General features: G+C 36.5%; 1 protein-coding gene across 5 annotated transcripts in view; it reads left to right on the top strand.

The window, feature by feature from the left end:
• Positions 1-12625, top strand: part of PTPRK (protein tyrosine phosphatase receptor type K) — a 665572-nt gene that overhangs the window by 354167 nt on the left and 298780 nt on the right. For all 5 annotated transcript variants that reach the window (XM_006144267.3, XM_006144266.3, XM_006144265.3 and 2 more), the window contains exon 5: positions 2363-2478. In XM_006144267.3, the coding sequence (XP_006144329.1) occupies positions 2363-2478 (116 nt within the window). The remainder of the gene's footprint in view (positions 1-2362; positions 2479-12625) is intronic.

The raw sequence follows: 12625 nt of genomic DNA, 5'->3' as shown, positions 1-12625 counted from the left end.
TATAGCAGCTTTTTGTAGGACCTATAAGTTCTAGATGATCTGTCCAATCATCTACTTTGCCTGAAAGATCTCTTAACATATTGTCAGTAGCAGGCAGAGTCTTCCATGTAAAAGACCAAAGTGTATGCTTGTGCTAAATACCTGTCAAACTCTAGTGTACATCAGAATCACCAACAGGGAACCAGCAGTTAGCGTAATGGCGGTGTCGCTGGACTCCCACGTAGTTGACTGTGGTTTGCATCCTGGACCCGGTGGCTTAAAACTCACGCCGGGCATGTGTGTATGCGTGCCCAAGATCCCGAGAGGAGAATGGAGGAGAAGGGATTGCGGCATGGCCAACCTCCCTGGGGGGTGATTTCTCACTTTCTATCTCTCTGTCTCTCTCTGTCTGTCTGGCGAGCACACGCGCCCTATAGCAAAAACCTCTCAAAAAAAAAAAAAAAAAAAAAGAATCACCAGGAGCAATACAGAACAAATTGCTCCTACTTCTTTCCAGTTCTGATTTAATAAGTCCGGGTAGGGCCTGAGGATTTGCATTTTACTCAGTTTCCAGATAGATTAACTGTTCTAGCTCATCTTCTGGCTTAAGCATTACTTTTTCTGAAGCTCCTATACTTTTTTTTTTTTTTAAATCTTATTTTATTTCAAGTTCTTTTATACATTCAATCATGTCATTTAGTTTGCAAAGCATTAGTGGGACAGAAAATGGGGTATTATCTGTTGAAGATAACTTTATTGTATTATCAACTGGACTGAGGAGAAATATAAACATGTTGGAATATTCACTTTGCAAACCAAAGCTCCTGTTTTGAAGCAAGGCATTGGAGAAAGATGTAACAGGCAACGCTCAGATGGTACATGCAATGTAGTTTTTCCTATGAAAAAACAGCAAAATTATTTTTTGAATAATAAAATGCTACTCTATTTGAGAGACACAAAAATGTACATTTATTCTTTGATGTACTAGAGGTCGTAAACTTCAAAGGTTGAAAAGAAAGTTTTGTAAAAAGAAAGATCTAGCTATGAAATTGTAGCTTAATCGTTCAGTGGCTATATAACTGTCAGCAGTTTAGAAATCATTATATGTTTTCATTATGATTTTCTATTATGCTTTGATTCGTGTCTATTTTTTTTAAAAAAGAGCAAAGTTCAAATTAGTTTACTATGTTTTATCTTTTTTTTTTTTCTCTTTTTTTAAAAAGAGAGCAAAGTTCAAGTTAGTTTACTATGTTTTATCTTTTTTTTTTTTAGAGGTTGATGTTTTGCTATAGGGCATATGCACTCAATGGAGAGACAGAAAGTAATTAATCATCTCAGGGGAGTGGGTGCTGGGGATAGCCATGCTGCAATCCCTTCTCCTCTATTCTCTTGGGATCTTGTGGCACACATGTGCACATGTTTGGCATGAGTTTTAAACTGCCAGGTCTGGGACTTAAGTTGTGAATTACACCAACTGTTGGTCCCAGGTTTACTAAGTTCTTCCAATATAAAGGATAAGAGAACCAGGCTTCCATCTACTACTAATTTCTAATGGTAAACAGAAAATTATAAGTTGAGCACAGCAATAGACATTTCTAGTAATATGGACTTCCATGAGCTTTTCTTTTACTCACTGAGGCTTTGCTTTCACAACTCATATTTTCTTATAGTGGACACATGGATGAGATATCAGTTGTAAAACATAATTGCAGAGAATACTTGTTAACTGTCAGCAGTTTAGAAATCATTATATGTTTTCATTATGATTTTCTATTATGCTCTGATTTGTGTTTGTTTAATCTCTTCTGTTTGTTTGGACTTGTAACATTTATTATTACTCATACGCTACAGCAGGAAGACTTTATTGATTGATTGATTGATTGATTTAAGGTTTTGTCATAGGGCACATGTGCTCATTGGAGAGAAGTAGAGAGAGGGAAAGTGTGAAATTCCTCTCCATGCGGGAGGGGGATGATCATGCCACAATTACTTCTCCTCCATTCTTATGGGATTTGGTCACACACATGTATTTGGTGTGATTTTGAAGCCACCAGTTCTAGGACTCAAGCCATGGTTGGCCATCCCAGCACCTAATCACCATTCCACCTGCTAGCCCCTCAACAGTCATTGCTGAGCTCTTACTCTGCACAGAACAATACTCCAGCAATTATGGTGTGGTACATAACAGCTACTAAGAGAAAAAACTATGAGAATGGAAAGAGTATCTTCCAGCATGAGGAAAATACAGTGTTTTTTCCATGTAGGATATTAGTCTTGGCCAAAGGTAGACAGCATTAATACAGTGTTCAGTTGGAGAAAAGTTAAATGGCATCTTTCTTCATTTGAAAAAAAAAATATATATGTGTGTATTTTACTTTCACAGATAAATCTCCTCATTTCCTCCGTCTGGGGGATGTAGAGGTCAACGCGGGGCAGAATGCTACATTTCAGTGCATTGCCACAGGGAGAGACGCTGTGCATAACAAGCTATGGCTGCAGGTAAGACCAAGCTGGCAGTGTAGCTAAAGAGTATACTGGATTAAAAAAAAATTGTATTATTACTATTTATGGCTCAATCCTTCTGTATGTATGTGTGTGTGTGTGTGTGTGTGTGTGTGTGTGTGCATGTGTGCATGTGCACATGCATGTGGGACAGGGTATTGGTATGCGTTTAATTTAATTGGCTGCAGATGCACATCCGACATTGCCTTTTTTAGGACTGTGAATAAAAATATGAGGTTATATAAGTAATAAGTATTTGTATTAGTATCTAGTGAAACCTAATGATTCTTTAATGTTATGTTCAAGCTGTAAAAAATTCTCTAGATCCATTTGAAATAGGCATAAAAATGAAATGTTTCTTATTTAAAAATATTCTGTAAACTGAACTCACAAGAGCATAGAACTTAAGTAGGAACTGTCATACTCTGCTAAAACATTTAAAAGTATTTTAGAAAACCCTTGAGAGTATTTTAGGTAATACGAATTGGAAGAGAGCCAATTCAATTTGTTAAGATTCTTTGTGTATGAGTGTTAATCTCATATCTGAGGTTAGGACACTTGCCCTGTACATATTAAGTCTTTAATAGATGTGTATTAAATTAATTGCCATTTGCCATGCATTTTGGTAGAATGTAAATTATATATATGAAGAACTTTAAAAGAATTAGAAAACTATAAACTAAGGAATATGCCTTGCCTTCAGAGTATTTACAGAAAATATATGTTAATTCTGGGGTGGATGCTAGGAGTCATAATAGCAGGAAGAACTCTAAAACCAGAAGGCTACACCTATGACAGATGGCTACTGAGTCAAACATTTAAAGCCAGATATTTAAAGGTGATATGTAAGTCTTAATATTCTGAGCACCTTTTTTTTTGGGGGGAAGGGGGGTAGGAATCTAATTACATTAGGATGAAGAAAGGACTTTAGTTTATACTTTTAAATTACTGATGATGCCAATAGAGACATAAAAAGAAAAATCATATTAAGGTTAGCTTGGTTCCTTGATCTTTTATATATATCTTTTAGAAAGGTGAAATTAGTGTTGCGATAATAAGCAGTTTGCAGAGGTTTGGGCTAGTGGCTATGATATATGATTACTGAAAACATAGTTGTTATAATATCTGATCTTGTGCTAAGTGTTTGTGTCATTTCATTTAATTCTTATAGCAATCCTATCACTTTTTTATAATTTACTTGATAATGCAGTTATTGGAACACTGTTTTTTGTGCCTAGATGTGACTTTTTTCTGTGATTGTGCTCATTTCCTCTAAAGATATTGGAATATAGCGTATTTTTTTCTGGACAGTATATTGGCTAATGTACAACCTGTCTTGTCAACTAAATATGAAGTCAGTTTTCATCTCTCTCTCTTAGCGTCAATAAATAGTATGAAACAGATTTTAGATCTTTTGTAGTTATTTTGCTCATTATTTTTTCATTTCGTTGGTAATATTAGTTTGCTTTCTACTTTAGTTATGAGCGATCAAGTCTCTTGATAACCAGAGACTCTAACTCGAGTCATTCGCTGTTTTTATGTCCCAAGATTTAATGTGACATTGGGGAAAAAAAAAAAAAAAGGTTTGTATCCTCAAATACCAGCTTCTTTGTGACAACAACAACTTTCTGAACCCTGCTGGTCTGAGTGGGTTTCAGTCAAAATATCGGTCATATTTTGTCCATTTTCTGTTTTCTAAATTGGCTCATTTCATTATGGTTTCATAAAATATTTCTCCTGTCATTTTTTCAAACCAAATGAAAGATGTGAGATTTCTGTTCTGTGCTCTTCTCCCCTTCCTTCTCTTTGCATTTGCCGCAGGAAGGTGAAGTTGCATGTTTTCTTCGACTTCGAAATTGACGTTGTCCAATTACTCACCATAGGCATTGTCACTTATTTATTCATAAGCAGCTCTACCTTTTTCAATAGCTAAATTATATACCTTAACTTATTCTTTTAATCATACTCAAAATATAGTGAAATCTATCCAATTACATAAAGGATGTTTCAAATTAAAATACAATTTTCTTTTGTAATGATACCATGTAGCAATGTACCAACAATGTTATTACAGATAAATGAGTCTTTCAGAAAGTGACAGTGACTTAAAAATCTATCCATCATTTGCTGACTGAAAACTGCAGGAAGACTCATAGTTCCACAGTAAATCTACAGCTAAGTGGTACAAACCGATCTCGAGATATTTTCATGTGGTGTAGAGGAACACTGCAGAGTTCAGGAGACCCCATTTGTAATTCTGACCTTAATTTTAACATTCCTGACCCTTATAACTTAGTTAATTGTAGTAGACATAGAGATTTCATTGAACCAGGCCTTGATTTTCTTATCTGTAAAAGGAGATACTGGATAAAGACTAAAACCCCTTTAATTCTGAGATGTTAAACTAGGTCTTCATGTTATTTTTGAGGGCATGATATATGGCCTTGATAATCATTTTTTTGTTTGATGGAAGAATATAAAATTTTTATATTACTAGTCTTACGTGGGGGAAAAAAGAGCCTCTTAAATTAAGTATCATTATGAGAACAACTGATTAAATATCTGCTGAAAGTACTGAGAATGAATGTTCTTGAAGCAACTCAATGAAAGGTCACTATGTCCTATCACAGAAGTAAAGTAATAATTGAGGAACTATTATCTGCCATGGTCAGGTGGAATAATAAAAGGGAATCAAGTTTTTATGTCCTCCAAATATATTACATTATGTTGTATTGAGCTTCAATTTGTAAAATGTTTCAATAGTGAGAAAAGTAGAACTAGAAAAGCAACTCCTTTTCTATTTTAAAGGAAAAATGATACACTTCCACTTTATGAAAGATACCAAACTATTAATACCTGATCATATTTGATATTTAAAATAATTTGCATGTGGGAATACTTTTGGGGAATAAATTTTCTCACTCATCTAGTGCTTGCAGGTTATGTTGCATCTTCTAATCATTTTTATTGTCTATAGCAACAAACTCTAAATTTAAAAAAATGGAGATAAATAAAACAAACAAGTTACTTCATCTAATATAGAATAACTAATATGGTATATAAAGTTGTTTCCATAAGAATATTTAAGAAATATTCTTTTTTTGAGAGAGAGAGAGATTTTTGTTACAGGGCATGTGCGCTCGCCAGAAAGACAGAGAGACAGAGACACAAAGCGAGAAATCACCCCCCAGAGGTGGATGGTCATGCCACAATCCCTTCTCCTCCATTCTCCTCTCAGGATCTTGGGCATGCACACACACGTGCCCAGCGTGAGTTTAAGTCACCGGGTCCAGGACTTGAACCAGGGTCGGCCGTATAGGAGTCCAGTGACATAGCCATTATACTAACTGCTGGTCCCAGGAAATATTCTTTCTTATAAGAATCAGGTTATATTAGGTTGTAAGGAAAATGATGTATTTTTCTATGCAAAAATATGTCATGATTTTCCCGACAACACCAAATAATTATGGTCTTTGAGGAAGGCTCTTCACTCTAGATATAGAGAAAACAATGACAACGTATGTATCCGAGGTTAACTTCCTTGGACATACTGAATGCATTACTGATACACCCATACAATGGATGAATGTTTTTAAAAATCTATTGAGGGACCAGCAGCTGGCGTAATGGCTATGTCACTGGACTCCCATGTAGTCCACCATGGTTCGAGTCCCAGACCCAGTGGCTTAAACTCACACCAGGCGCATGTGTGTGCATGCCCAAGGTCCCAAGAGGTAGAATGGAGGAGAAGGGATTGCGGCATGGCCATCCCCCCAGGAGGTGATGTCTCGCTTTCTGTCTCTCTTGTCTCTGTCTTTCTGGTGAGTGCATGCACCCTATAGCAAAAACCTCTCCAAAAAAAGAAAAAGAAAGAAAGAAAGAAATCTGTTGAGTGTTAATAGGCTAAGGTGAAATCATGATACTTCTGCAACACAGTTTTAAAGAGCTTTAATGTTATGTAGTATATTAAATAGTAAAAGGATCTTTGACTAAAATCTTGAGTCACTCTTAGGGAATTTCAAATATTCTTACTTACTATATGGCTCAATATTCTATATGATAACATATATTCTAAATATAAACACTTTTTTTTCCCCCACGCTTTTCTATCGGGTGTGTGTACTTTCCAGAGATACGGAATGTTAGGTATCACTCCTAAAGGAAGATGACCATGCCACAGTCCCTGCCCTTCTGTTCTTCTCTAGGGATTTTGGGCGCACAAGCACATGCACTTGGCATATTTTCCAAGCCATTAGATCAAGGATTTGAACCATACTCGTGGAACATATGGATCCAGCCACCTAAACTACCATGTGACCTGGCTGGCCGTCTAACTATAAACACTAATATTTTTTGTGAACAAAGCAATTTGTAAATATTTCCACATGATCAGATGTTTTTCAGTAAAAATAGCAAGTTTTAGAACTAAGTCATTTTATTTGTATTCCTTTTAAAGCCCCAGTAGTAAAGAATATGTAGTTCATAGCTTAAGGCTGTCGTAGAACTCAAGTTAGAGAAAATTAGATTATAGATGAAGTTTTGAATTCTAATTTATACAGAAATAAAATAATGAAAGCATCTTGTAATATTGATGAGAACTGTCAGATAATTTTCTTATAGCAAAAATGAAAAAATTAAATCATTTCATAGGATAAAAATGTTGGTCTTGTTCTTTTTATTGCAACTCTTACTGATATGAATAGTAGATGAAGTAATTGCAGGAACAGGTGAATCAATAATCAAACAACTGACATACTTTTCAGTAATTCCACTCGTAAGTATCTACCAAAATTTACTAAAGAAAAATTAAGACATGTGCCCACGAAAAGACTTGTTTAAGAATGTTGATAACAGTTTTATCCATACTAAACATGCATTGTAAAGAACCTAAATGCTCATTACAAAGAAAATGGATTAACGATTGGTGGTTCTTTTAAGCAATGAAATCCTAAAAAAACACTTGAATTAATGTAAAAAATAAATAAATTTAAAGAGAAAAAAATTTAAATAACCTATACATGGAACAACATGGATGAATCTCAGCAATATATCTTTGCAAAGAAGACAGACATAAAAGAGGACCCATTATATGATTCTATTTTTATTAAGTTCCATGAGAGATAAAACTAATCTGTGGTTATAAAAATTAGACAATAGTTGCTTGTAGAGAATGAAGATTGACTGGAAGTGGGCAGGGGAACTTTCTGGAGTGACATAATGTCATGTGTTCTGATTGTAGTGTTAGGTGTACAGGTATACTATGTTTGTCAAAGATTAAGTTCAATCCAATTCACTGAATATACATTTACCAAAATAAAACACAAATGAGGAAAAAGTTGATGTATTATGCCCTGAATAACCAATTTATCAGCAGTACTAATCCAGCCATAGATAGCCATACCTACAAACATTGCTTGCATTTCTGTCCATCTTATTCCTTTGAAGTGATTGACTAGGTTCAACGATGCTTTGTAATTATTAGTCTCTATGGAAGTATAGAAGATAGCCTTTTTTGAATGTTCTGTTTTGAGAACACCATATAATTTGAGGATGTGAAAGGTTGAAATGGGGGGTTGGATTGTATCTGATAAATTAGTATTCTTTCATGAAGGTCCAGTGTAAGTGGACACCTACATGGCAAATCAAATAGAGCCCATTGCTGGAACATCTGTCAGACCATATGCTTTGGCTCCAAGTTCAATGTAGAAACTAAAATGCTAATGACTCCATCCATCATGACGGAGCTTGGCGGATGTGCATCATTGATTTGGACAGAGAAATGCAACAGTGCAGTTACTGAAAGTCAGGAATTGTGTGGGTAGATTTGGTGGCACCATTTGTTTTGGTGAATAGAAATGAGGCTGTTTAATGTGTGGCTGGTAATCCTATGTAGATTGCCATCAAAGCTGTGGCAATTGGGCCAATCTGTCAGCAATCGCTGCAGGTGCTGGCATGCTGCCCCTGCAGTGGGCCTGCCAAAACAGAAAAGTCGGCCACCGCTTTGCCCTTGGTGGGCCTCATCACTGCTAATGTAGTGTGATACAGCTAGTTTCTCAGCCAAAGGAAATGTCATTCCTTATGGAGCAACAGATAATTTAAGCAATGGCTTGAGAATAATAATTGGAGAGTGAAATTAGTAAAATGAGATGCAAATTACTCTAAAAAACAACCAGAGAGTGACTGACCTCTTGCAGTACCAACTGCTGTCAGCTGAGGTTCAGGGAAAATGATTGGTTTAAAACTTCTGACCACCTAGTGTTTTGCCTAACCAGGCACAATGCCATGGCCTTATTCCTGTAGCACTTGGGAACATCTCTATATGTCAATGAAAATGCAAAGCATGATTTATTTACATTTTTTTCCTTTTTAATGATAGAATCATGTTTGTGCATGTACTGAAAGAGGGAGAGATAGACAGAGAGAACCAGACAGACAGAAAGAGAGAACACCCTCTCTAAAGTATTTATTCCCACTGTGATCTCCTTTCAATCCTCTTGCCCTTCAGATTTTGGGCATTTGTAGCATCTGTGCCTAGTATGTTTCAGGCTGATTGGGCTGAAGATTCAAATTGCCATTGCTATGTGGGTCTAGCTTTCCTTGAGCAGTATTTATCATTACACCATGGAACTGGCCCTGAAGCATGCTTTAAAAAGCAATTAGTGGGACCAGCAGTTAGCATAATGGCTATGTCGCTGGACTTCCACGTAGTCGACTGCGGTTCGTGTCCCGGACCCGGTGGCTTAAAACTCACACCGGGCACGTGTGCGTGCATGCCCAAGATCCCAAGAGGAGAATGGAGGAGAAGGGATTGCGGAGTGGCCATCCCCCCTGGGGGGTGATTTCGCGCTTTCTGTCTATCTGTCTCTGTCTGGCGAGTGCACACGCCCTATAGCAAAATAAACCTCTTCAAAAAAATAGCAATTAGTTAATTAAAGAATAGAAATTTTAATTGGTGATAAAAATATATCACTATACTATGTATTTCATGTAGTCATTGATGCTCTATGCCTTAACATTTTCCCCTGCTTATTTATACTGCTGTATGAAGTGCCCAGATGTTTGTAGCTATATTATTTGTGTGGCATATTTTACTATCCTGATTCTATTTATTTACAGAAAAATAATCTGATAATTTTGAGTGTAGTGATAGCACAGCTGGATTCACAAGGGAAAAGTCCTGGGTTCATATCCTGGGACATATTTAAACAAACTGAGCCTGCAATCTGAGTGGACTTAGACTGAGGGTGGATTATGGCATGGGGACTTTGTTGTGGGTACCTGTCTTGCTGCCTTCCTCTCTCTTTCTTTTTTCTTCTTTTCTCTCTCATGGAAAAAGTAGGTAAGCTTTTGAAAAAGATGCCTGATAATTTTTCACTTGTTATAATGAGGGAATAGTAACTGAGGAATCTAATCTATACCTACAAACTGAAGTTTAAAGGGAATAATTCACTGAAAATTTGAGAGATTTCTCAAAATCACTTTGATTAAGCACGTAATGTATGATCAGCTCACATTAGGCACTATGAATAAAACGAGAGTGAGCCCTGTTACACAGTGCTTAAACACTGAGATGAGGAAGCTGGATCCTACATGACTGACCATGGCTCAAATCTCAGTGCCTTGTAAACATGCCAGGCATGTACCTCGGTGCCCAGAATCTTCAAGGAATTGAACTTAGAGGAAAAAGGGATGGCACCATGACCAAATCTTGATGGGGAGGGTGCTTGCTTGCTTTCTCTTTTTCTCTTTCTTTAGCATTCATGCCTCTAGCATTTAAACAAAACAAAACAAAAACCAAGCAAACAAAGAAAGGAATACAATACACTGGAAAGTGTCCTAATGTCTTGGGCAGTGGGTTAGCATGAAGAAATGATAGCTGAAGGGACAATGACATAAATATATCATGAGATTTGTGGAAGACTAGATAAGGTTCTTAAAATCTTAAAATGTAGGAATAGGAGGATTTAATTTACTCTTTATGGATCCTCAAGTATAATAATTTAGGCTTAAAAATTATATGAGTGATATAAGCTGATTATGATCATAAAGAAAAACTTTGTAATGATAGGCTGTTGAAATACAGAACGAGCTGCTCCAAAATGTAGTAAAATCACAATTATTCGTAATGTCCAATCATAATCTGAAGAAGTATTTGCTGGAAGCTTTAGAAGACATTCAACTCTGGAGTTTAATAATTTTAATATTGTTTCAGGGATGATTCTAGAGCTAAGGAAAGACCAAATACAGTAAAGCCCTGAAAATGTGGAGGTTATGGGTGCTGACTACTATGCAGTCAACTTTTGACTCTCCCAAAACTAAACTAATAGCCTACTCTAACCATAAGCCTTATTGGTAACACAAACTGTCAATTGATATGTATTTTGTAAGTTATATATGATATTGTATATTGTTATAATAAAGTAAGCTATTCAAAGTTTGGATCTTGTGGCTGAATTAAACCTCCGAGTCGGGAACCAGCAGTTAGCATAATGGCTATCTCACTGGACTCCCACGTAGTCAACCGCAGTTCGCATCCCGGACCCGGTGGCTTAGAAGTCACACCGGGCACGTGTGCGTGCATGCCCAAGATCCGGAGAGGAGGATGGAGGAGAAGGGATTGCGGCGTGACCATCCCCTCTGGGGGGTGATTTCTCGCTTTCTGTCTCTATGTCTCTCTCTCTCTGTCTGGCGAGCGCACGTGCCCTATAGCAAAAACCTCTCCTCCCCCCTCAAAAAACAAACAAACAAACAAACAAACAAACAAACAAACAAAAAACAAACAAAAAAAATCTCTGAGTGGTCTCTCAGTATCATTAAGGAGAATTCTAATGCATGGCAAGGCTCTTGGTACCTTCAACTCTGGCTTCTTTTGTACCCGTGTCTCACAGAATAGGAGTGAGAGGAGTGTGAGGACCACATTTCCCATTGCCTGTCTAAATTTCATGTGACTTGCTCAAGATTTAGAGTGACAGTTGAATACCAACCTGCTACTGAATTCTAATTGTCTCTGTTTATCCTTTACGTGGTAGTGAGTTTCCCATGTACATGCTAGTTTATAATTAATTCTGCTCTATATCAGAGATTATGTTCTACTTGATTGCTAATAACTATAATTCTTATCAGTTCTGCTTTTCTTTAGGCTATTAACTTATTTTAGTTCATGGCATTATAAGGCTCTTCTCTCACCTTCTGCATTGTGTATGTGTGTTGGACATGTATGTGTGTATGTAACAAGGAGTATCAGGAAGTGTAAGAATACTTCATTTTCAGGATTGTTAAATATGCTGGAAGCCATTTCGTCTGGCTTTAATGTGGCTTTCTATCATAAAGTGTTCAGTGTCTTAAGCACATTCTTCTCCTTCCTTAATAATTTATAAACACCGAGTTTAATGTCTACAGATTACATAATTGATTATAAATGAGTAATGTGTAGAATCTTCTTTACCTTTCTTATCCATCCCTGGAGTCTAACTGTAAAAGCCTGGCAATTATAGAAGCTCAAGGATTTCTTCCCATCGATATCTATAAATAACAATTTGCTGCTCTTTCTGTACAAAAATAGTGTACACTCCTCTTCTTTGTAGAGCTGCTCTTTCAGTATGTTTTCCAGATTTGTCATATCAAACACTTTACAACTCTTCCATTGAGTTCCTGGGATCAGCATTACAACATGGGAACTTGGGCAACTGGCTTCTTCATGAAAAGCAGTCTTACATAAAGGTCTAATATTTAGGAAGCCATTTTATTGAATAATAAAACATAGATACAGAAAATCACACTAAAGTAAAGACTGTTAGACTCAATGAATCTTTATAATGTTAGGACTACACAGGTCAAAAGCAGCTTTGACAGCCGTTCCAGAGACTCCTTCCATGTTGCTCCAGGTTTTGCCCAACAGAACAGTCTCCCCACTAATAACTACAACCATGACTTTAGCCCTTCAGGCTTTTAAAAATTTGTATATCCATCCCTAAACACCATGGTTTAGTTTTATCTATTTGGAAAATTGGGTATTTTTCAGTCTCTTTTAATCTGTATATTTTCCCTCTATGCTTTTCTTTCTTCACCATTTATCCGTTGCTGATCTTAAGCCATTTGATGTCTAGTTTCCCACAGTCTGCATTTTGCTGATTGCATGCTAATG

Source organism: Tupaia chinensis, unplaced genomic scaffold, assembly GCF_000334495.1.
Source record: "Tupaia chinensis unplaced genomic scaffold, TupChi_1.0 Scaffold000117_2, whole genome shotgun sequence".
Classification (NCBI taxonomy): domain Eukaryota; kingdom Metazoa; phylum Chordata; class Mammalia; order Scandentia; family Tupaiidae; genus Tupaia; species Tupaia belangeri.
The sequence above is the reverse complement of the archived record's forward strand: the minus strand, read 5'-3'. Positions and strand labels throughout refer to the sequence as shown.